The 27,108-nt window shown below is 38.9% G+C and overlaps 1 protein-coding gene across 1 annotated transcript; it reads right to left on the bottom strand.

Annotated features, from left to right (window-relative positions):
* Positions 1-209: 209 nt before the first annotated feature.
* Positions 210-18,399, bottom strand: optc (opticin). Its single transcript, XM_071525908.1, has 6 exons — positions 18,190-18,399; positions 13,070-13,235; positions 11,692-11,850; positions 6,409-6,611; positions 2,711-2,806; positions 210-377 (listed from the first exon to the last, which is right to left on the bottom strand). The coding sequence occupies exons 1-6, from the start codon at positions 18,397-18,399 to the stop codon at positions 210-212; spliced, it is 1,002 nt and encodes a 333-aa protein (XP_071382009.1).
* Positions 18,400-27,108: the final 8,709 nt, after the last annotated feature.

Below are 27,108 nucleotides of genomic sequence, written 5' to 3'. Positions count from 1 at the left end.
ATTGGCACAAAATATTGACTTTCAGCAGCTTCGATCAAACCTTCAAAAACCCTTATCAGTCCAACCCTATCACCAATCCTTTTTTTTTTTTTTTTTTTTTTAAGTCTGGTCTAATTGCAGACACAGCTGCAATATCGTAAAACATCAATGGTGGCTTCTATTCTCTATTACTATTTATATCTTGTGAAACCCCGGAGCATTGTGGGCTCTCAGCGGCCGCCGACAGGCAGGCGGGGCAGGCAGACGTAGGAACGGGCGAACAGGTTGATGTCCAGCGGGTTGCCGTCCAGCCGGATGTCCTCCAGGTTACGGCGGATGTAGTTGCGGTCGTGGCGGTTGCAGAAGGTGCCCTCGTGGAGATGCTGGATGTTGTTATTCTGAATGGAGAGATGTGAGTGAGTGATGTTTTTTGGGGGGAAAGTGTTTGGGGGGGGGGGGGGAAATGAACGCCACTCAATTCTAGCCTGTGTTGAGTCCTCTGAACACCACTGTGAAACTCTTTCACAGTTAAACTTAGTAACTGTATTGGGGTGAGTTGGGTGTATTGGGGACTTTTTGTTTTCAATTTCAGTTTAGTTTTAATTAGTTTTTTATAGTGGGTTTGCTAGTTTAGTTTTTATTTTTTGAAAATGCTTAGTTTTAGTTTAGTTTTTATTAGTTTCAGTGTTAGTTTTAGTCTTTTTTTGGTAATATGGGGTATTTGTCAGGGGCGAGATTCAAAAATTCAAAATACTAGGCTTATGTATGAAATAAATTGACAAAGACGAAAACTAAAAATTCTCTATAATTTTAGTTTATTTTAGTTAGTTTTGTAAACACACAATACAGTTTCAGTTAGTTATCATTTTTTTTGTAAAGCCTCGTTTTTATTTTTATTTCAGTTAACGAAAATGTTTTTTCACACCTAGTTTTCGTTATTTCGTTAGTTTTTGTTCACGATAATAACCTTGTTTCTAACGGTAAAATTTCTATGGTTAAAAACATTGGAGTACACACAATACCCATAGTGGCATAGCTACAAAAAACATTTTTGTTTTTTTGCTTAAAAAATGCACAATGTACCCGTGTAACCTTGACATCTGGATTAATACATCTAATGTTAGCTCAATTAATGTCAAGCCAACTGCGCAAGACAGTCGCTAGAAAGATTTTTAAGTTGGGAACAATTTTATTAGTTTCTACCCTGTTACTTGACCAAAGTGCACCGAAAATGTGAATACTTCATTCAGGGTTCCTACACAGGTCTGGAAAGTCTGGAAAAGTATTAAAAATGAATTTGATCATTTCCAAGTCTTAAATAGTTTGGGAATTTGAAAAAAAAATGTCTGGAAAAGTATGGAAAATGTTGCGGTTCAGGTCCGATACACACATAATTCTAGCTTTTATGTTGTTGTAGACCCACTTTGAGTCCACAGTTTTTGTTGATGTGAAGAATAATGTTCAGATAGAGGGACGCTCTTATTACCCAGCTGCTGTCAGCATGCATTATATCAAATACCCACCAAAATCAAATCCAGTCAACAACATAGGGTCTGGGAAAAATATGGAATTTTAAAATGGAAAGCGTGTAGGAACCCTGTCAATCATCTCACATATTCTGATATTTGTCGCTGTGAAGAACAATCTTCATCTATACAGTGATATGACCTAGTTAGCAGGGGCAAGATGTCTATCTGCATAAATCATATTGAACACCAGACAAAATCTTCAAAACAAATCAAGGTCTGGAAAAAGTATGGAATTTTTTAATTGAAAATGTGTAGGAACCCTGTTCATTACAAATTATTCTAAATTTTAATAAGCTATCACAGGGCTGGCTGGGGCCCTCCGTGAGCTGCCCATTTGGGGTCATTTACTAAGTGCATTTCCCTCGCAATAATTTCCTTGTGCAGTAGCAAAACAACAACACAGACAGGGAAAAACAAGGACACACTACCAGGGAAACATATTATTTAGGGAACATACATTTTGGCAATGGTAATATTGTCCTGTCTCGACTTAGACTAGCTTTATCATTCGTGTTCAATCTTTGTTATCCTCTTTTAAATCCCTCTTAAAGACATATTTTCATAAGTATGCTTCCTCAGGGCTTGTGGTCTGATTTCACTTTCACCTTTTAAGTCACTTCTTAAAACCTATTATACAAAATCATTCTCTTGTTCCTTATTTTATTGATTATTTTAATTATTTTATAATGTTTTATTTTACTTATTATACTCTTCCTCATATGTAGCTCTTTTGCTCCTATATTTCCTTCCCAATGCTGTATAACCTTTAAACTGTTTTAAAATTGTTTTTACTATTTTTGTCCACCATTTTTATTTTGTCTTGTGAAGCACTTTGTAACTTTGTTTTGAAAGGTGCTATATAAATAAAGTTTATTATTATTATTATTATTATTAGTATTGTTCAGTGATCTCAGCTGCAGTGCAACCAAATGGATGTTACAGTCATGCATGTCAACAGTATGGTGGTGCTTTTGCAAATACTATATACTATAATGTAATAGTATATAGTATAATACTATAAATACTATAGATTCAATCACAAATAATCAAGTAAAAAGGTATGGTTCTTGTTGCTACCCATGTATTTCTGAATATACATTCCTTCTTCACTTTGTGTGTGTGTGTGTGTGTGTGTGTGTGTGTGTGTGTGTGTGTGTGTGTGTGTGTGTGTGTGTGTGTGCGTGACATGCATGTGCTCATACCTGCAGGTGTAATGATCTCAGGCTCTCAGGCAGTGGTGCGGGAATATAATCCAGTTTATTGTTGGACAGATAGAGGAATTCCAGCTGGCTCATATCCTGTATGTAAGTTAAAAGAAAAAGATAAAAGGGAATTAGCAATACATAAGATTGGTCAGCAGGGGGGGCTCCACCCCCACCGAATGTCAACGCTACATTTCCTGTCCTCTTTTCAACATTATACCCTCCCTCTTTTCCATGTTTTCTTGCGGTGTCACTTCAGCCCCATCTATTTATTTTTATTTTATTTGAATTTTATTTGATAGGGACAATGCAATTTAACATAGTTCCAATACAGAGCATGAAACTGATGTGCTGCACAGAGAGTTTATAGCTATTGCTAATTTTACAGTGTAATTAAAATATACAGCTTTCAGTATCATAAAACCACAATACACTACAGATATGGAAATACAATAAAATACACATACCACAATACACCAATACACATACACCATACACCAATAGTAATTCTCCTTCTGTATTCTCCTTCAGCCCTCCTAAAACATCCATGCCCTTGGCCATTTTCTATGATGTTTGAATGATTGTATATGATCATATCTACATATCCACAGATGCCAAGATATATTATTTGGTAATAACGGAAGAAGGGTCTTTTCTTGCCTGTTACTGCCAGATAAAACATTCTTTCAGTGCCTCCCCTGCTTTCCCAGACAATCAAAGTCATCCATATCACTAGGATATAAATTAAACAAACCATATAAACTGTTTTTATTCAACTTTTGGGGCCTTGAAGAGATTCGTTTGATTCTTTACTTAGTTTAAAAAAAAAAGCAGAAAAAAGAGAAAAAGCATTTCAGCACATAAACACTTCTGGGCCCACAATAAGATTTTAGGAGAAAACATTTAAGCACATAAACACTTCTGGGCCCACAATAAGATTTTAGGAGAAAAAGCATTTAAGCACATAAACACTTCTGGGCCCACAATAAGATTTTAGGAGAAAAAGCATTTAAGCACATAAACACTTCTGGGCCCACAATAATTGAGTCTCAATTTGCTTTTGTCAGAATGACGTTGAATATGAACACAAATACAAACGTTTCATATCATGACTGTTATTTTGTTATTTATGAGTGAATTACAGTATGTATTTTGTGTTTTATGAATTATTTACAATACTATGTATACTGTGAAAATCGGATGCAGCTGGTATAAAAACATAAGTTGACCATTTTTTATTATTGTTGTGTATGAAACTACAGTTCACATGTGAACATAATATCATTATTATTTTATCTGATATGATCTCATCAGATATTTTATTTAGAAAATCTTGTCTTGTTATTCCATGATAAAAGGAAAGACTGTTGACCCGTTGCTGTTCACCTGGATCTTACCATGACCATCAATTGGCCATGAAAATTAGAAGAAACTGCCAAAATGAAGATACCAAGACACACGAGGAGATATTATATATAGAAATAGAACATATTATATTTCACCGGACACCAAATAATTTTCAAAGAAGGTCTTCGGGGCCAACTTGAAGATTTTTCATATTTTCCACATCAACAGCAAGAGCAGGACATACAGGAGGAGAAGTAGGAACATAAACCATATTCTTGTTTATTAACAGTGATGAACAATTTGGCTTTTTTTTGCCAATTTTACCAGGATCTGATGTCACTGCCCACGGTCCATAAGGTTCCTTATGAAGAATCCTTATGAAGAAACCTTTTCCATTTTGTTTAATTTTTCATTACATTGATATCATTTTGCTAATGTTCACGGGACAACATGCAGAACTTACACTTATCAAAAGGTATTTAAATACTTAGAGGAGAAATCTTCCTACAACCAGCCCATAATGATTCATTTCCAAGATTTTGTGGTTGAAAGCTAAAAATTATTATTTTATTTTTTTTCATAAGATGTGTAAAGTATAATTACTCATTAGCATACAATATTACTAAGAGGAGCTCTAATTGCTGACATGCGTAAAAACTTGCACCTGATTTAAGATCACTTGTGCAAATCAAGTCAGTCACAATTTTCACAGTATAAGCACATGTTGAAATTTGTATGGCAAGCCATTTCAACATTGTGCAGGGAAGTGAGAACTGAGAACAATTTAAATATTTTTCACAGTTATAGTTATCTTGATAGTTATTGCTATAGATGTGAAAGGCCTTCCATGGCCTTGCTTGACCTCCTCGCCTAACCTCAACCGCTGATTCAGTAATTCAGATTCAGGGGCGGGAGCTCTTGTCATTCACATTCAAGGACAGCAATCTGCAGCAAGATAGAGGCAGCCAACAGTCTTTGGAACCCTCAATAATTTTGAGGTCCATTATCGGGGGGCCAAAATGACAGTCGACAGTTGAATATTGGAGGGGGACGTGCTCCCCCTGTCCCTCCTGTCCCCCCTATTTGTGACGCCTATGCTGTAATGCAGTGGTTCTCAACGTGGGGTGCGGGGACCACCAGGGGTCCTTGAGGGGGTTCCAGGTGGTCCCCAGCAAACTGATGAATTGTTAAACGCCTAACCTCAACCACTGATTCAATAATTCAGATACAATGCAGAAGAATGACTGTTCTGATCATAGTTCCTCTGTTATCTCTCTACCTACAATACAGATAGTCATGGGATTCTGGACAAAATCATATCGAACAATAAAAAATATTCTCAGATTTGGGTCCGAGAGACAAAATCTCATCAAATGGGGGTCCGTGGCTCTAATGTGGACTAAATTAGGGTCCTTGATATGAAAAAGTTTGAGAATCACTGCTGTAATGCATTTATTTGTTGATTTGAGAGAGGTCTTCCAGAAAGAATAGCCCTATTCATATACTACAAGCTATGGTTTGAAAAGCATGACTGTGATGTCGATGTTAGCCCCAATGCCAAAGACTTGTTAACTTGTTATGATTGTAACATAGAATTTATGGGAGATTTTAAAATGTTGTTCTGGGTTGGCATGATCACTGAAAAAAAAACATAACGATTGTTCTAATTAACATTAGCCTTCACTTGTTACCCTCCAAGAAGTGAGTGGACCAAAGCCATATACAATCAAAAGCCTCCATCAACGCTGTGGGTCATACTGCTTGTGTTTTACACACACATTAATGAACATGATTACACTTTAATGATCCCCATGGAGAAACTTTCATTGCAGCAGCAAAGAACAGAATAAAGCAATGGCTAAAGATAAAAACAAGGAGTAGAGCAGAGAGGATATAAAACAAAATAATAAGGTGGTAAATAAATATAAAACTGAGGTATGATCATTATTGTGTATGAAATGTATGTTTTTGTTTGTTTATGTTTTTGCTTCTGTGTTGTTTTGTCTTAGAATGTCATGTAAAAAGGGTAGGCATAATAAGCTAAAGCTTCAGCCAACACCTTTCGGTCAAAATTTTTTTTTTTTTTTTTTCCCATTTCATTTAATTTCTTATTGTTATTTATTTATTTCTATGTACATACATTTTGGAAACTTGTTAAAAAGGACCAAAATAAATTACTACTACTACCACTACAACTACTACTACAACTACTACTACTAATTACAACCAATAAAGCATATTGAGTAAAAAGAAGAATGAAGATATGAATTTACAGCAGATGAAAATATGAAAAGTTGTGAATGTTATATATTTATATTATTATATTATATAGTATATATATATATATTTACCTTGAATCCCTCAGGGTGTACGCCACCACTGATCAGCCTATTGTTGCGTATATCAATGCGCCTCATAGTGACTGGCAGCTCAGGCAGGGCCTGCAGGTTGTTGTCAGCCAATACTAACTCCTGGAGCTGTGGCAGAGGGCGAAACGCATCCTCATCCATCCCTGAGATCTGGTTCCCTGTGAGATCAATGGACTTGAGCTTATCTGGAAAAAAAAAAAAAAGATATTAATGTTGCTCAAACTTTTCAACAACACTTTCTATGACTACAACATGTATGGTGCATTAAAATAAGGAATATAATACACTCGGAATTCCTTTTGACCCTGCTTGTTGTATCAGCTAATAAAACATTATAGACATAACTTGGAATGAAAACAAAACAATGGAAAAAATATACCTCTAGTGACAAGAAAGTAAGCTGTTAGTTAAATATAAAATGCAAAGATATATAAAAAAAACACCACCTTTGCGTTTCAGCTTACACCTTCCTAAGGGTGTACAAACATTATATTTAGCTCACAGTTGTGCGTGGGTCTTTATATACTTTCTTGACACTTCAGTATAGTTTTTTCCATTGTTTCATGTTCTATTCAATTCCTTCCATGAGCATCCGTGATGCTCCAAGTGCAATTCTTCACCAGGATAACCTATAATGAATGATACATTATTGATGTAAAAATTGATATTTGTATATTAGAGGATGTTAGAGACAACCTTTTAATCTCAATCTCAATGAGACAACATCTAATACATAACTAGTCATAAACATTCATAAGATGCTTTTACTGATAATTCATTGGAAGTATAAGTTATGTACAAGTGAGAAAAAAGGTGAACGTTTCACTCCTCAGACCATCATCAGCACTACTTCCGTGTTTTTCATGTTGGCTCTAAATAGGCAACCAGCCTATTGGTGGTAGCCAATAGGAATGAGGCTGATGGGTGGAATCAGTCAGTCAATCAGTCCCAATCCCAATGTCCGCACTCACAGACTCAGTTCCCGACAAGTCCGCGAGGCTTCAGGACGTCCCGCTGTGAAATCGGTAAGTGCGCGAGGGCTCACTGGCGGACTTTATGAGTCCTTTATGGAGACTTTCAGCAAGTCCGCATTTCTGTAGACTTTACTTGAGGGAATTACCCACAGTCCATAGCGTTTGTGACGTTAATATTCATGTATGTGGAAAATTTCTGCCAATTCACCCGATACACACACAAAAAAACATAATTAAGGAAAAATAACCACAAAAAAACAATTAACAAGAACTTAGAGAGAAACAGGAATGAAAGGGTGAAACTACATGCAAGATACAGTTAAAAGAGAAAACATTGCAACATTAAAACAGAATAAACAGCTCTTTTGAGAAAAAAGAAAGTTAAGTTTTCCTAAATATTTAAGAAGGATGTTAGATGCTGCTAATATAAGCAGCATGTAATATAGCCTTTATGTGCTTATTTGTGCTCATTAAGCTTTATTAAAAGTACCGTTTGCTTTCAACGTACCTCCTACTGTTTCTTCCTTTTTTTTATTTTTTTTACATATTTTACATATTGTAATGATGTAGTGCAGGTTAACCTCTAGTAGAATGAAGAGTATTTTCTACATCCATTAGCACAGTATAAACTTTGCAATGTTGCAAAACATACCTAGGCCTATTTAACATTACTCATCAACATTTTTTTCATTTTAGCTTAATAATGCTGTTCAGACAAAAGCACAAACAAAAAGAGTAAATTACAAATTGATTAACTGACGGGAGATACTAACGTCCCATTTCGTGTACCATTTCGCACTCAGGCTCTACAGCTGAACACACAGGTGACGTCAATTAAGTCTTGGGCTCAGGGCCGAAACACATGGGACAGGGACGCGGGGCGGAGCGGGATTTTTTACCTGCTACACAGACTCCGTCTTTGTAGCGTGCCCACTGAGCAAAAGACGTGATTTCAACGTTGCGTCTATGCTTTAGCTCTCATATAGCCCAGGATCATTACAGCTATGTATAGACCTATTTTAGACCAAGCAGTAAATACATTATTACAATGAATAAACATCTGTAAATACCAAAAATATGCACCAGAGAAGTCCTGTAGACTAGCCTACAAGATAATTATCTGGGCACAAGAAGTAATTTCAACATTGCGTCTATGCGTAGCTCTCATATAGTCCAGGATAATATTGTCTATGTATAGACATCTAATAAACTTTCACTTTTCACTTTTAAACTTAATTTAGCCTAGACGGCTATGGCCATTTAGACGTGTTTTAAACGTCTAATCAACGTAAAATTGCTCAGTGGGTGTGGTTGCGTGCCACATAGATGATCGGCTTCACTGTGTGCATATTGAGTTTTGCCAAGTGATAGCCTAATGCGGTTGGTTATGCAGGGTTTGGAAGTGTAGGCGATATTAACTGGTACTGACTTAATTAACTAGATCGTTTTAACTAGAGGATCATGGATACACATTGAGCAATGTAAAAAACACCCACAAGGTTGCTCTGCTGCGTCACATTGCCTCTGGTACAATGAGGTATTTATTTGAATAATTTTTAAACAGATTGTACTCGTTTTGTTACACAGTTCTATGGTGTTTTTACCTGTTTGAGGGGAAAAAATAGACCAGATGCGCAAAAATAGAGATGAGATTCTGTGGTCCGTGAAGCAGCTTCAGTTGATTATAATAGATGCGCAGACGTGTCGCGCCGCGTCCGTGTCCCATGTGTTTCAGCCGTCAGGGTTTAGGGCTTAGGGGGACATTGAGGTTGGGCCATATTGTGGCCAAGAGGCCTACAAGGAAATACACACAACCCATACAAAAATATATATACATATAATCATAGATTAAGAATAGATCAAACATTGTTATACTATCTAATGTAGTCACTTTTTTTCACTATGTAAATAAATCATCTATTTTTGCATCCAATGAGCCTCAATAGTTTTTGTCAGTGTGCAGGCTTTTTCTGATTACATTGGACAAGTATAAGTTATGTGAATCATATTGGATGGACTTTGTTCTAAAGGAATCCCATAGACAGAAACAGTCGAATCTGTAAATTTCAGATCAGTTTTATTTCCTTTGTGAAAATTATCTTTTGCTCATTTATATTTTCTTCCTGTGCATCAAGGTTATCAGTTAAGGCTGAAGACACACTAGTGGATAATGGGGCCAATATACACCATTTTTGCAACCAGACAAGCAGAGGTCAGGACAGAGATCAGTCAGAGGTTAGGTTGATTAGGACCGATGGTCACCAAAGGCAAGTTTGAGGCGCTGGCGCAGGGGTGGGCCATGGCCAATCAAATCAACTCCTCTTATCCCCTTGTTGTGCGCTCTCCGAAACGATTCACATGGGAGTGGGAATGTAAGTTCCAGCTGGGAAACTCACCTGACACACCAGTTTTCAATTGCCATCCAGCTGCAACCAATTAGTCCACTCATCTTAAAAGCATACCTCTTGCACGTCTGTTCGCCTGCATCCATGTTTAACGACCTCCAGCAGCACATTGCCTTGAAGGGAACACTGTGCCTTCCCAGCCATGGCTACCCAGGCTCATCTTTAGGTGTTCGCCCCCAGATCATCCTATTTCCTTTTCCTAAGGCACCGTGGTTGTATGTCAGTCTTTGTTCTGGTCCCACTTTTGAACCGTTCCTCGCCACATTTGTCCTGCCCTAATCTCCCATAGCCACACCTCCAGAAGAGCTAAAGGCATCATTGATTGGCTCTGAGTTTGACATAGGATTCTCACACAACCTCCTACAGTACAGTACAGAACAGTACATCTGGTTTATTTTTCACAGATTCAATTAGTTAATGAACAAACTTGTTTTGTCAGAAGTGTGTTCATTACACCAGATGGAGTTGATGAAGCCTTTACAGCTTCTCAGCTTGACAACTCTGCAGAACAACAGGGATGTAATGGCAAGTTTACTAACAGGCTATGGTAAAAGTCTGATTTATCAAACTTGCACAGCCTGTGATGCATTAGACCTACATGAAGGAGAGAAATGTGTTTCTATAGCTATATATCGAACTCATTGATGGCAAAACCACAAGCACTGGATACAATGGAAACAAATTTTCCCTCAAAACAAAGTCATGACCAAGCAGAGCCTACCTCTATCATTCATGAGTGATATATAGTTATCGTAGCAATCTCACTATTAGGAAAGCAACTGTCCACACCAGGGATTAATTAAGGCAACCGTTTTCATTTAGAAGCCAGAAGCACATCCATAGCCCATGCCACTATCACATAAATTTTGTTTTGCTAGCTAGCTAACAATAGCAACTTCCTTGTTTTTTATACAACAGTAAACAAATGCGAAACCATCAACTCTTGTATACCTGTTTGTTGTTGTTATGTTTATATTTTCCTTCGAAAACAATAGAAATATAAAATATAAAAAATATAAATTTCTCCAGCTCCCCTTTATATGGAAGCCCATTTACGCCAGTGTGATGAAAAAAAACGGTCCTGTAAGTCATTATAATGAGAAACTTTCTCAAAATAATGAGTTAGTATCTCAAAATAATGAGTTAGTATCTCAAAATAATGAGAAACTTTCTCAAAATAATGAGTTAGTATCTCAAAATAATGAGTTAGTATCTCAAAATAATGAGAAACCTTCTCAAAATAATGCCTTAGTATCTCAAAATAATGAGTTAGTATCTCAAAATAATGAGAAACTTTCTCAAAATAATGAGAAACTTTCTCAAAATAATGCCTTAGTATCTCAAAATAATGCCTTAGTATCTCAAAATAATGACTTAGTATCTCAAAATAATGAGAAACTTTCTCAAAATAATGACTTAGTATCTCAAAATAATTCCTTAGTATCTCAAAATAATGAGTTAGTATCTCAAAATAATGAGAAACTTTCTCAAAATAATGACTTAGTATCTCAAAATAATGACTTAGTATCTCAAAATAATGACTTAGTATCTCAAAATAATGACTTAGTATCTCAAAATAATGAGAAACTTTCTCAAAATAATGACTTAGTATCTCAAAATAATGAGAAACTTTCTCAAAATAATGACTTAGTATCTCAAAATAATGACTTAGTATCTCAAAATAATGACTTAGTATCCACCACTGATCAGCCTATTGTTGTGTATACCAATGCACCTCATAGGCTACAGACTAAGTCATTAATCTGCGTTTGTGCTCATTTCACAAAATGTTGTAAGACTGTGTCGTGTGTCATGCAATATGTTTCCAAAATGTGTTCTTATTTTAAGTCTTCTTGTGTGTTTCCCTAGCATAACTGAAGTCTTACTGAGGTTGATGAAGTCTGTGTTCTTGACATGTCGGATCTTGTTGAAGCGTCCATAGAAGTGGGTGGTGTCTTTAGGCAGGGGTGGGATCTGCTCCAGGCTGGTGTCATCACAGTACACACTGCCTGCTATACACACACACAGCAGGCATGTAGGCATACCTGCACATAGACAGAGGGCAGGATGATAAGACACATACATACACACACACACACACTCACTCACGTTATTACCTGTGGTATGTGACGTTGGTGGAATAGGTAATTTAACCAATAAACGTGGAATAGGTCATTTAATGCGCTAGCCGAGCACTGCTCCCACACACAGTGAGCCCCACTCTCTGGCGTTAATTTACATAAATCCACATCTTCCGTTGCCCTATAAACTTTAATGTTAGGTAATGTTCTTACCTGTGGTATCTAAGTGACGTTAGCGGAATGATTTGATTCCAACCCCCCGGGACACAGGAAATGCTCTTTCGGAGGTGGGAGTTGAAATCTGATCAGACGGAGTCCTCAGCTAAACGTTCCCAGCACACCCTTACAACCTTTTTGGGCTTGCCAGGTCTGTTTGGCAGCTAAATCCGTCATTTGATCCAACAGTCAAAGTCCTCCCCGCTGCAACTTGAAGTCACATTGAGGTGAGCTTCTCGTCCACTGGGGTAAACTTCAATTGTGCAGCGACCAGTCGGGGACTTGTGAGTATCCCCAAACCCACCTGGCACCTCCCAAACCTCCTGCACAACAAGGTGACATTCCGCATCCTAAGAGCCAATTTTGGTCATCGGGGTCCAAGAAGCCCGGACCTACCTTGCTCTCGCCCTTTACCTGATCAACAAGGAACTTGATGTCTACTCTTTTTTTAGGCAGTTGGTAGGTCCACAAGGCAGCGGCCTCCCTTGACCGTTTTGGGCTGAGCCTGGCCAAGCAATGGGGGTCACCTGGCCACCAGGCACTCGACTATGTAAACCAACCCCAGGTCTGACCAGAGTGGGCCCTGGTATCCCTTATCCGACCCAGGTAATCTTATTATTATCCCTGTTCATCATAGGGTCTTTCTGAAACCAATTTGTCATGGTTGACCCTACCAGGAGCCAGATGCTCTCAGGATCACATCCAGTCATGTCCAGTCAGACAATACAGGCCAGCTGCTAAATAGATTTTTGTCTTATTGCAATTTTATACTTTCACATTCATTTCTTGAATTTTCATCCCAATTTGTAAGGAAAAACACCTTTTTGTAGATTTTAGATGGCAATCTCAAATAAATGTATTTTGAATACATTTTGTAGCACAAGAAAATGTGTAAAAAAGTCAAAGAACTTGAATACTGTTATAGCCAATGTACATGCACACACATTCAGTCCTTCCTTTGACCTACCCAGGCCAGTCTCAGGACCAAAGAGGCCTGGTCCCTTGAAGTCCAGTGTAACGGGGGCCGGAGGTAGGGTGGGCTCGGGGGGCAGGGTCACCTTGTCCTCCTGGTACTCGCCGGGGGGCTCATTGGCCGGTGGGGGGGTCTCTGGTGCCACAGTGCCCACCTCAATCTACAAAGACAGGGATGTTACAGTTCAAATCTGATTTTTTTTTCATTTATGAGGACATTTTTAATTACTCTCTAATAAAAGAAATATGCAAAATTTCAATTTTTCATGATTTAATAGGAATTTAAAAAAAACCCATCCACATTGCAGAGGAAAAACAATCAGTTGTTAGATGAGAAATTTGGCCATACACAGATGAACACAAGGATAACATTCAAAAAGAAATTAAAAAACAAAAAAAAACAAAAAGAATAAAACAAAATCTGTATAACTATACAACACTGATATTATGTAGAACATCTAGATACAAATAAAACTGTTATCATTTACCTGTCTATGACTATTTAGTTGACCAATCTTTCCTTATTTGTTTGTCTGCATATTTATTGTCCTTTTTTGATGAGAGCCTTTTATCTGAGCACCATTTTATAATTAAGAAGCAGGGGTTTTTTGTTTGCTTGTTTTGCAAAGTGTAACCCAGGTCACTAATGAGTCAAATTTAAACAGTGTAAGAGGGCAGAGGCTTGTAACTCACGCGGTGCAATCTTGCGGTGCGACTGGCAGCCAATCAGAGTTGGCCTCTATGTTACATACCGGCAGCAGGTGTTACGCATTAGTGAGGTGAATGGTGCTACCGCAGACAGAAGAGCTGCTGCAGGTCAGTACAGGAAAAGCTTGTTATAACTCACTAATGAGTTGTTTTAACAACTGCATTCAACCTAAAATCTTTTGAATGTAATGGGTTGTGCTTTGATACGGACTTGTAGATGTTCACCAAGCCGACGTTATCCATGAAAACCTGTTGAATGAAAGCTCTGAATGCCCGAATTGGTGAGTTGCGCTGCAAGCCATTAATGTTAGTGTTAGCATACGCTACAGATGGGTATTGAATCAGGTTGTAATTTAGCAGCCTACGTTAGCTTCTGTTACAAACGGTCTTTTATATGTTGCCCTTACATTACGTTTATTAAATAAACTGCTGTTAACCACATGGCCGTGAGGTCGTAGTAATGCCATATTGTTTAGAGTGTTTTGAATGTTAGTTTGTTAGCTGGCAGCTTGTTAAGCAACTAGCTGGTAAATATGCAGTGGTGGAAAGTAACTAAGTGCATTTACTCAAGTACTGTACAAGTACAATTTAGAGGTACTTGTACTTTACTTGAGTATTTCCATTTGATGCTACTTTATACTTCTACTCCACTACATTTCAGAGGGAAATATTGTACTTTCTACTCCACTACATTTATTTGACAGCTTTAGTTACTAGTTACTTTGCAGATTTAGATTATTAATACAAATTATAAATCAACTAATACCAGCTGCAACATTAAAGTGATGAACACATTAATGCATCAATAATTATAGTCCAATAACATGATATATATGATTCTGAAATGGGCCATTCTGCATAATGACTACTTTTACTTTTGCTACTTTAAGTATATTTTGATGCTAATACTTTTGTACTTTGACTTAAGTAAGATTTTGAATGCAGGACTTTAACTTGTAACAAAGTATTTTTACACTGTGGTATTGCTACTTTTACTTAGGTCAAAGATCTGAATACTTCTTCCACCACTGTAAATATTTAGTGCGGGGCTGAACACAGTACAGAGAAATACTATTTATATCACTACATTGAAGTGAGGTTTACACAACCTAAAATATATTTCCATTGTTACATTTATTAGCCTTATGCAAATTCTGTTTACATTAAAGGGACAGTATGAATGCAATTTTAAGTGAAATAGTAACAGTGTTAATATTTATAATGTATTATTGAAGTGTATCATTATCCTTTTGTATTTATAATGAATACAGAAGAGTCAATGGTTGTTAAAGGAGAGTTCTGGCCTCATTTGCCTATACAGGCCAGGTTTTTCTTGAATATGGAGCAACTTTGATGGCGAGCTATTCCAACCATGAGACCAGGAGCCTAATCCTCATGGAACAAGTATCAAGCTCAGAAGCAATTGTCATTTTCCTGCCAGGGCGGTAGGATATACTGCAGCCAGAGACTCGCACCATTCGTTCCTATCCCCAATTCACTGACACACTCTGCCCAGCACACTCCCATTCCCTTCTGACTTTGACTTGAACCCTAATTGACTAAATGGACAAACTCCTTGGACTGCCTTCCTTGTGCTGGGGAACGAACTAAGAACCAATAATTGTGAATTGTGTGGTGTAGTGAAGGGGTCATTTCCATCTTCATTCATACTGATTCCTCAGTGTTTTGTTTGGTTGTTTAATGGTTGTTTGGTGGTTGTTTAACTGTTTATCCAAATGGTTATTGTGACGAATGAGTGGAAAGAAAATGTGTATTGATACTTAACTTGTCTCAATACCTACCCGATATTGGATCCAGATCACCTAGCTGGTGAGATGCACCTAACCTTAAAAGAGAAATCCTTAAAGTAATTGGGTTCAATATTGAAACACAGGCATTGTGTGGAAAAAGGTTATTGAGAGTGGATATCCTAAGTGTAATTTTGTATGGCCATAGTCAATGTTTGTTATGCTTTATTTTCTTAGTGATTTTTTGGATGCAGAGAAAATGATAAAACATTTTCAATCAATCAAAGTTGTATGACAGTAGGGGGCAGAGAATTCGGTAGCTCACTGCAGTGATGCTTCGTTTGCTTATGAAATTATCACCAATATCATTGTAGTGTGAATACTTCAGGAACAATGTATCCTAGTGTAGTGTAATGTACAGTTTATAGTTATCTTTATAGTTATTACCTCCGCCAAGGAATGTTTATACCCGCATCTGTGTGTTTGTCCATCTGTCTGTTAGCAGGATATCTCAAAAGGGCACGGATTTGCACAAAACTTGGTATGAAGGTTGGTTATGGGCCAAGGAAGAACTGATACATTTTTCATGTTGATTCGCCAAAAGGGGGCGTGGTGGTGGGCGTGGCATATCACCAAAAGATAGTTATTGTTCGAAATGTGAATGAGTTTCAGTGCTCTGCTTCACTGAACATAGAGCTTATGGAAAAAATGTAACCGTTCTCACACATAGCAGGGGTTGGACAATTTCCCAGTTTCCCAATTTCCCTTCTCGAGAAGAAAGTTCACATGCCGATATGCTCCCATTCATGAACAACTCTACTCATTTTACTCTAACAGACCACTCTCTACTATCTCTTTCACCCCTTGCTGTTTTCTGTCCCTGAAATCTTATCTCAGCGCTCTTCCTCCCTTCTCTTTCCCATTCTTCTCCTGTTGTCCGGACCTTGTGTAGTTTGCTAGATAAAACAAATTTGGTTAGCAAGGGAATGGACTGTATTTTTCAATTACATTCCAAATCTATTTTTTGTAAATATATAATCCTCAATTGGTTGATTCCAACTGCAAGAGGATGAAAATAAATTGTATGTCAGGATTGTCAAGGATTCAAACTCAAAGTTCACAGAAAATACTCTATAAACTTCTATATAACTTTGCACCAGTGGCAAAATTATATGATACACCATGTTTTCATAATTTACATTCCTCCTTTCCATTCCTTTCCCATGCTTCCTTTTACACTTTTCCTTTCTTATCCTCGCATCACTTTTCTTCTCTTCTCCAATCCCACCTAGTCCTCCTTCGCTCTTCTTCCTCTCTTCATTCTGTCCCTTTCCTGCTCCTATTTTTCCCTCCTTCCCCTCTACTTCTCTCCATTACTCCTTTCCCTTCCAATTTTTTCCTTATCTCCCCTTGTCCTCTTTTCCTTCCCTTCTCCCTAGCCTGCCTTATTTCCTCATCCTTCCTTATCCTCTCATTCCTTGCCCTCACCCTGTTCCTCCTCCTCTTCTTCCCCTTCACAGTAAAGACAGTCCAACTACAGTTTTTTTTTTTACAATTGCCTCTACTCAATTTTCATAATATAGTTTCAAAATCCAAAACTCTTAATGCAAAATTTGATCATGTATAAAAAAGTATCAAATGAGGCAGTACATCATGCAAAAGGTTCATCTTAGCCTCAGCCCTTGCTGCATAATCATTACAGTACACAATCCATTAAAGTGATCATCAAAATAAAGAGGATCAACACTGATAGCTATTTTTTTTATTTACTTATTACAATGATTTATTGTTTGGTTTGAATTCTTACAAGAGAAAAAGACCAGTTGAAAATGTGGCTGAAGCTACAGGCAGAGTGGGGGGCTGATTCCCCATCAAGTGACAATGCCAGAGTTAATATGATGACAATCAGTTTAACTCACTACTATGACACCAGCATGATCTCATAAAATGTAATCATATGAGCACGTCAGAAATGCAGATTATGTGCTGTGGACATAAATTTGAAGATTTATTTGGAGATTACGTTCCTCCACCATGAATTGAATTCTGTGACAATAACACAAATTGGATTCTGTGACAATAACACAAATTGGATTCTGCGACAACAGCACAAATTGGAGTAAGTAAAACAACTTTGGTTAAAGTTAAGGTTATGGTTAAGATTTGGCAACTAAGGGTTAGAGTTAGTTGGTTAAGGTTAGGGAAAGGCTTTGGTCATGGTTAAATTAGAATTGTTTTTGCTAAAAATTAAAACTTTATAGACTCACAGTAGAAATCTTCTTTGTACTACTGGGAATTAAACCCAGGTCATTGTGACTGAAGGCAAATGCATATGCCCATCCACCACCCCAACCACAATGCTCTTACTCAACACTGCACAAGTTCTATGTCAGACTACTTCCTGTTTGTAGTCATGTCCCTTTCAAGTAACCCTTTTGTCCTGGTATCAAATAACTTTTTGTGCATGGAGTATATGTATTTGCATTTTAAGGTACGCATTTCATGAAATTTCAGGAGATCAGGCTGTAGACACCCTCTCTTTTTCTGTTCCAACTGTGTGTTACGTCAGGTAAAACCAGAGTTGTACTATCTCTAGAAATTAACATAATACCAAAAATCTAACTTACTTTGGTGTGTTCCATCCCTTCCTCCCCCTCACCTCTTGATCCAGGTCATCATAGTCATAGCTCTCTCCATAATTGTTGAGGTCCAGGTTCTCCCAATCCGTCTCACCGTTCAGATCGTAGTTCTCCAGGTCAAAAGCTCCATCATCGGGCCCCGGGTCACCTTGAGGGGCCCCCATGCTGGGGCAGGGGCTCAGGAACACCAGGGCCAAGGCCAGAGTAATCGCCAAAGACTGCAGTGACATCCTCAGCTCACACATGGAATGACCTGCTAGCACGGAGAATGCAGAATGAGTTTTGTTCGCTGTTCCTGAGGAGGTTTTTCTCGTTTAGAAACTCGGTTTTCTCATATGGATTGTGTGGATTTAGTTGGCTACTGTGCGTTTTGATACTTTTACAATGTTTAGATAGCACATCCAACACCTTTAGAATCAAAGAGGCAAGGAAATCCCGTTTTACACGATATGGGACCTTTAAAGATTCTTCAATGGCGCTCAGGTTCACAGTTAACTGTATAAATAGATGCTTCTATAAAGATCATCAAATTGTTCTCCACGATTTAGGTTCCCACAGTAATCCTTCTCTCCCTAATGGTTCAATATACTGTATTTGCTGGTTGTTCAGTACGTCTTCAATATTTCTCAAGTAGTATACAGTGAATGGTGGTACGGAGGCACTGATTCTTGCTTTTCAGACTAAGCTGACCATTGTTGGGAACACATCACAACCACTTTGAACTGCACTGTTGAGTCCATACATTATAAATAGTAATTAAATGTTTTTCAATTAACAGAAATATTTTCATTATATTCTCAAAATATAATAAAAACATTTTTTTCTTGCCTGGCCCTAATACTCCTTCATATAGATGTAGACGAGGAAATGCTTAGTACAGCATTTCTATTGTTTTCCTTGTGATGAGGCCTTATGCAGGTTATGGCTTCTTGCACTGAGGCATCCAGAGAGATACCAACCATACTGACCAATTCACACAGGAAAACAAATTACAAATGAAAACTTTTTGCTAGTGATTATAACCAATTACTGTCCAAAACTGAATTCTGGAGCTGTTCCATCAGTATTTCCCTGGTCCAGCAAGACAAGCTCTGTGGAGCCGGTGGAGATAACATCACAGACACAAGTAAGAATATTGCCACAATTGGCGAATGCATGGTTCAAGCACTCGTGGTATTTTACACCAATTTCAGCTATATTTTGTAGGGCCTGGATTTGAGCTCACAATTTTCCACATGAGAGGCTGCTGCTTTACCTACTGAGCCAAAACCCTGTTATGGTTTTACTGAGGTGATCTCCATTAACAAATAAATCGATACTAAATGGGCCAGAAATCTGCTGCTGAACTGCTTTCTATGAGCTGAAACATCTGGCCACACCCCAATCAGTGATGCCACATCAGCTGTTTTGCCATGGACAGATGTCAAACACCTGCTTTGAGTTTTCTGCACTATGTGTTTTAGTGGTAATTTACTTTTCATGAAACTTCAAAATGATCACAGACCTCCTGATCCTAATCTTCAGGATTTTGCCGAACAGACAAACATGAGACAGGCAGTCAGGATAGACTAGTTGTTTGTGTGAAGGATTAACATTTGAAGAAGGTAATGCTGGAGCAGCCATCCTCCCAGCTCCGCCTTGTTGAGGCTCCATCCCACGAGGCTCCAGTGACTGATGACTTCAAAATCATTGTGAGATTGAGGCTGCTTGAGCACTCCCCCATTGGTTTTGACGATAACTACCACATGGAGGTAGTTGGAAAGAGATACCTCTATGCTCTCTCATGTGACACATCTGGATTTGTGGCTGACTGCTGCTCACCCTGTGGATCTACTCTGGGCTGCCTGGATGAGTGGGAGCCGCTGGTCAAATCTCACTTTGACTTGGAGAAGGAGGGATTGGGTAAGAAGCACCTCTACGCTTCATCACATCTGTCTAGATCTGTGCTACCCACAGCATGGGGCAACTCTGGACCATCTTGACAAATGGGAACCTGTTGTCAGCACTGATTCTCAACTAATGCAGTTCCTCTCAGTCCTCCTGGAGGAGGAGGAACTTGGTGAAAAGCACATGAATGCTTCCTCATCAGTGAGGTCTAGATTTTATCAAGTGACCAAGATGGTGGCGCACTGGACTAGATTCTGCGATTTAGTTATTATTTCATTACTACTGTCTACTCTGTTTAATCGGTACAGTCTTGCGAACACTGGATTATTATGCACAGACGGTTTACTGGACATCACATTTGATCACCGCCAGCTACCACCAGAGATTGCTAAGACCCCGCGATTGAGTGCATTAGCTCCTCCAACAGGAAGTGCCCGGCACCCGCGCAGAAACCATAAACAAAGGCGAGGGAAGCGGGGAGGCCTTCGGGCTAAGCTAAAGCTAAATCCCCATCGGCTATCACTACCTAGCATCTTCCTCACCAATGTTCGGTCCCTGTTGAACAAAATGGAGCTATGGCTCCGAATCACCTCACAGAAAAGGTTTATGGACTGGCTCAACAACAGTATTCCCAGCAGCACGATCAAGCTAGAGGGACGCTACATCTTCAGGGCCGACAGAACAGCTGAGGACTCCGGTAAAACCAAAGGACAAAGATGCAGGACTTAGCATTAGCACCCTCCGGATGCTAATGCTAAAGCAGTGCTGAAAGAGCTCCATGCTGCTATTAGTAAACTACAAACAGCACACCCAGACAGTGCCTTCATTGTTGCTGGGGATTTCAACCGTTCCAACCTGAGAATAGTGCTCCTCAAATTCTATCAATGTCTCCTGTGCCACGAGAGGACAGAATACATTGGACCATGTTTACACAAACATTGCTGAGGCTTTCAAAGCCATTCCCCTCCCCCACCTGGGACAGTTGGATCACCTCTCATTGGGCCTCATTCACAAACAGTGCGTACGCACAAATCTGTGCTTAATCCGTGCGTACGAACGTTTTACGCACAAATGCGGGATTCATCAATATTTTCTTACCTGAATTTATCCATACTCTGCGATCAAATTTAGGACTGCCTCAGATCATGTGTATGCACAAATGATGAAGGCCCGGCTGTCTTAGAAAATGTAAACACACACCTTTTAACTAAATGCATAGCATATTAAAACCGCATTCATTAAAAAAGGCTTTAATAGACAACAATATTTAAAACCGTTAATTTACTAATGCATTGGCCAAAAGTATTAAATAACCATGAAATTGATGCTCTTTCATCCTCATCAATTATTGTCATAATTAAAATATTCAACTATAAAAACTGAGTGTCCCAGTCCTAGCTTACAATGGAGTATATGAGAATGTCCATATTGAAATGTAACAGTTTTGGTTTTCATTGTTTTTATTGACTTGGCCTTTAATGATCGGCTACTCCCACCAATTTCTAGTGCCATGGAATTGCGCATATGTAGCCAATGTTAATTGGTAGCCAACTGGTTAATTGGTAGCCTATTAAAAGGCATGCAGGGTATATAAAAGATTCCGATTTACCTCCAAGCAAGTGTTAAGATGGCATATCTAGCCTTGCTGGAAGATATTGCAGCCCGTGCCTTCAGGAGAGAGCGCATCTTCAGAGACCGACATAACATGTTTGAAGAGAGTGACGAATGGCTTATCAGCCGTTTCCGACTGCCAAGACAAGTTTTGCTGCAGCTATGCAATTCCCTGGAACGGCATCTAAGTCATTGGACACACCGCTCTCACCCGATACCTTCTCAGGTTCAAGTCCTGTCCACCATCGGTTTCTTGGCTACAGGGACATTTCAGAGGGAAATAGCAGATCGGGCTGTGATTTTGCAACCTTCTCTGAGCCGTGCCATCCCAAAGGTTTTAAATGGCATCATAGGGCAAATGCCCGACCATATTAAATTCCCTTATGATGAACAACATCAGAGTAACGTGAACAGGGGGTTCCATGGCATTGCTGGAATGCCAAACACTATTGGAGCAATAGACTGCACCCACGTGCGCATCAAAGCTCCATCTACCGACTCCAATTTATGAAACCGGAAAAATTACCATTCCATCAACGTGCAGGTAATCTGTGATGCTGACTGCCACATACTCAACGTTGTGGCCCGCTGGCCAGGAGGTACCCATGACTCCTTCATTTTACACAACAGCACAGTGGGAATGCATTTGGAGGCAGGAGCTGTGAGAAGTGGATGGCTTGTTGGTGAGCATCTTTTATGTAGGCTATTAAATCTAAACACTCTATTCCATTTATGCTAAAATATGTTATATTGTTTAGGTGACCGAGGATATGGCCTAAAAACATGGCTGATGACCCCATTTGCCAATCCCGTAACCCCTCAAGAGGTGCGCTACAACCACGCCCATGCCCACACGTACACCGTAATAGAGCGCACCTTTGGGCTGCTCAAGGGCCGTTGGATGTGTTTGGATACAGCCGGGGGGCAAGCTCCTTTATACCCCTGAGAAGGTGTGCAGGATCATTCTGGCATGCTGTGTCCTTCACAACATTGCAATGGCTCATGGCATTCCTCTACCACCTAGAACAGAGCCGCAACTACATGACGCACAGGCCACATGACGCACAACCAAATGGGGGACCTCCCGGCAGGGCTGCAGTTCAGTCTCGCCATGACTTAATGCAGCGTCTCTAATGATGGTAAGTTAAAATGCCTAACTTTAAAATGGCAAACTGAATAATACTGTTTTGAAATAACTGGCTTTTCCATGTTGGACACTTAAACATGTTCCGAAATTGAAGCCACTAATGCAACTATGTAGGCTACCATACTGTATCTGGAGCATATCTACATTTTTCTGAAGCAAATGAAACACACAACACTTCAAAACATGCACTTATTTATTAGTGAGGACATCCAGTAATTGTTTCAATGTTTCATTAATGTCTTTTATGCCTGTCACTATGTCCTTCACGGCATCCAGGAGAGCCAGCTGGTTGTGGACAACCTCGTCGGTCAGGACGCGGGCATGCTGACGAGATTCCTGGGGCGTGCTTTGGGAAGTAGACTATGTGGCTGGCAGCTGGGAGTGAGAGGTCGACGGCACGTCATCCTCCACTCCAGAATCATCTGGGCCTACAAATGTAAATGTTATTCTGATTGCATTGTGCTCGTTAATTACAAAAAAACACAGGCAATTGCAAATATCATCTTACAATTATGAAATAAATTACCTCTGGGTGAAAGTCCTTGGTGGATGTCATCACTTTCACCCTCATTTCTTGAAAGTATCCCACTTATGGATGTTTGTCCAATAATTGCGGCGAGTCTCTCATCTTGGGCTGACAGATCAGGTGGTCCTTGTCCTCCACCTGTTTCCTTCTTTTTCTCCTGGTGTGTTATTCTTTTTTTCGCATCAACTTTAATGTCAAACCGTTTCTTTTTTACCTGAGCCGCAGTCCGTATCTCAGGGGACACAACATTCACCGCCTCGGTTATTGCAGCCCAAGACTCATTTTGTTTTACCATCGTCACTCCCGAGGAAATACTTCGGAAAAGTGTGCCTTTTCTGGCTTCCACCTCAGACACTATTGTTTCAATTTCTTCAGTCGTGAAATTCTTTTGCTTTTTTGCTTTAGGGGCCATGCTTCTCTCTTACAACTTCACTGCTTTCTCCATGATACACCTCTAGGCAAACGTATTTCCTTATATAGAGAAATGGGGGTGTGGCAGTATGCTGATTGCAAATAGCCGGCACGTGCCTGTCAATTTAGAATGATTCTGATTCACTAACATACGCATGGTGGTAGGAAAAAAATTGGCCGGTTCGCACGTGTCATGAATCCGACGGTAATTCTGCGTGCGCTCTTATTTTGTGCGCAAAGTAGGAACATTTCTACGCACATATAAGTGAATGAGGCCCATTGTTCCTACTCCCCACATACACACCTCTCATCAAACATGTGAAACCATCAGTGAGGACAGTAAAAGTGTGACCAGAGGGAGCTGACTCTTCCCTTAAGTACCAGCACACTGACTGGAGATTGAGGCCGTCACTGCCCTACATCAACCTGAATGTTGTGAGAGAACAAATATCACTGTTCTCTCACAAGCTGTACATGATAATATTTCCACCTCACAGGAGGTTCTCCCTGTCTCTCTCGCTGTGTACACCCTGATTCACCTGCTTAAGGAAGGATCAATCAACCTGCTTCAGGAGTCAGGCTCCAGCCATCCAGGTTGAGGTCAAGGCTCCACCAAGCTTGATCCAGGAGGTTGAAACTATGAAGGTGGCAGACAACAAGGTAGCAGCCATCCTGAACCAGGAGGATATCAGTGTATCAAGCGCAGTCCATGAGGCCAAGGACAACTAGGCTGACCACCCTCCACCCATTCAGGAGGCTGAAGCTTCATGTTCATCTACTCTTCTCCATGTGTGTGAGGCTGTTGTTCACATCAAGGCGTCTAGCAGGTTGTTCCATGAGACCAAGGACACCAAGGATCTGTCCTGTCTGACCCTGGAAAAGACACTTCCACCCATCCAGCTGGTGGAACCTACAGGGTATCAGAGTTCCAGTGCCAAAGACAGCCTGTCAACAAAACCAAAGAAGAAGAAGCGTGGCTTCTTTTCTTGGCTCTCCCGCATATTCCAGAGGAAGAACAAGAAATCTGCTGATGTAAGTTGCAGTTTGAGTCTTCATGCTTGTTTTCACAGTTCAGTCAATTCAGTTAACCTACAATCATATTGTACCCAGTGAAAAATCATTTTGTAACCAAAACTATAAATTAAAATGTCACTTCTTATTTAGGCTGACAACATGCCAGACCTGCCAAATAGAACGAGATGAGCCAAAGCCTTGCTTGAACCCTCTCATCTGCAATCCACTTCTGAACTGCTGTCATCTTCCTATCCACTTTACATTATACATACATTATACATTATTATTATTATACATTACACTATTAAATGAACAACTGAATCATATTATTTGAATACACTTATTTGCACACTACTGTTACAGTGTCTTTGCACATTTCAACACACCTTTATTCATGCAGTTATGGGTAACCTGTAGCCTAAAGTAGTTAAAGTGTAATGGAATTAGTAAATATATGCTGGCCATTAACCTTTTTTTTTTTACCTCTATTACTAACAATATATCAATATTTATTCTAAATGTGGCTGTTTTTTCACTGAGAGACCATTTTACTTTAAATATGCAAAAAAACAAGCAAAAAAACATTACTATTATTCACTATGATGAAGGCTGACATTTGGCTTTGAAGGACAAGTATGAAACAATATTTTTCTAAAAAAAATTGCTGTTTTTTTTTTTTTTTTTGACTTTCCATGATTTAGATTTTTCTTCGGTTATGTCAAAATAGCACATGTAGGCCAATGGAAATAAAGCATATATTGATAGACTACAGAATACAGAAATAATGAACTACAAATCCCAGAATGGACTACGAGCAAGAATCTTCTGCTATAGAGCTGGCTAGTCACAAGGTAATCCTGAGATCATCAAGGTTCCAGAAATGTCTCATTCATTTGCAGCACTCAGATTTCAAAATAGCTGGATCCACATGATTCCACTCATTCAATTGATCAGAGAATTTACAGTACAAGAGTATTGGATAACTAAATTTGATTTGCATTTTGAAATTTGAGAAAAGCAAAAACAAAATCATATCATGGGTACAAGGCTGTGTGCATAACAGCCTTAGCTCAGTAAAGGACTGCAATTTACCGTACCGTAGTAGGCATTATGGAAACGCATGTGTCTGATGATAAAGAAGCTGATTTTTCAACACAGTTTGAAACATGTGGAAACATTCACAATCACTGACGATAGCAATTACATAATGGAGGGATGGGAGGTGGTGGGTAGGGTGTGTGTGTCTGTGTGTGTGTGTGTGTGCATGTATGTGGGTGTGTGGTGACAGATTTAGTTGAAGAAATACTGAGGGAGGAAGTGGGCAACTTTATCTCTATTTGCAAAGATCTAATAGATTTTGGCCTAATTTTGACCCTTTTACTCCTATTTAGTCTCCATACACTTAACAGGGTCAAGTTGATCCAAACATTATCTGTGAGACATAAAGATGTTGGGGCGGCTTGCCTATGCTCAAAATGAGATTTTTTTTTCCTTTTTACATGTTCATTACAGTAATTGAGGCAATCAGAGACAGTATTAAACTGAAAGAAATATCTACTTTTCCAGTTTGTTACAAAATTGAAACAGGTCAATTTGACCCGCAACAATAAAGGGCATCTCATTACAAACGTAAAAAAATTCATCCATGTTTATCTTAATAATCATGTTTCGTTGAGCTTAACCACTCTGCCAACACTTCTGACACTTTATTCTACAATTGTCACAGTATTACTTGGCTGACTTTGAAGGCCTGTCATGACTTTTCTTAAACAGCTTGGGCGTAAATGCTAGTGTGTAGTGAAATGTGTAAGTACAGGTCTGCAGAAGCATTTTGAGACAGAACTTGTGCTTTTACAATGAAAGGTAAACTGTACAGTGTCCAAGAAAATGTCAGAAAGTGTAGTATCATTTGTAGTTAAAAATGGCACATATTATGACATAAATATGGGTGCTCACTTATTGAATTTGACTATTAAATACAAAGTAATTGGTTTACAACAGTATTTCTACAGTATTTTTACATGTTTAAAATTTCCCGCTTTTATTTTGAAGGCTAAACGTCCAAACCGGAAGTCTTATTTAATGGTAATTCGAGCTAGCTCAACACATCTAAAGAAAAAAAATAAATTGGAGATGGTTTCTCGTAATTATGGCTCCCATATCTCAGAATTACAAGATAAAGATGTCATAATTACGAGATAGTTTTCTCATAATTATGACTTAGCATCTCATAATAATGAGCTAATAATACGGAAGTCATAATTACGAGAAACCATCTCCAATTGTTTTCTTTGATGAATGCAATGTGCTTCCGTAATCTTGAACATATCACATTGTCAATTT

This window comes from Centroberyx affinis, unplaced genomic scaffold (assembly GCF_046629955.1).
Source record: "Centroberyx affinis isolate AG114_WGS23_722 - 3 ecotype Tasmania unplaced genomic scaffold, CSIRO-AGI_Caff_v1 ptg001357l_1, whole genome shotgun sequence".
Lineage (NCBI taxonomy): Eukaryota > Metazoa > Chordata > Actinopteri > Beryciformes > Berycidae > Centroberyx > Centroberyx affinis.
Note: the sequence above shows the minus strand (reverse complement) of the source record. Positions and strands in the feature narration are given on the sequence as shown.

What these genes read in the sequence shown, in the direction of transcription:
- optc (XM_071525908.1), bottom strand. Translation starts at nt 18,399, where the DNA reads ATGTCACTGCAGTCTTTGGCGATTACTCTGGCCTTGGCCCTGGTGTTC. An exon ending in ATGATGACCTGGATCAAGAG is followed by an intron (nt 13,236 to 18,189) that starts GTGAGGGGGAGG and finishes CTGTCTTTGTAG; the next exon opens with ATTGAGGTGGGCACTGTGGC. An exon ending in TGGTCCTGAGACTGGCCTGG is followed by an intron (nt 11,851 to 13,069) that starts GTAGGTCAAAGG and finishes GTCTATGTGCAG; the next exon opens with GTATGCCTACATGCCTGCTG.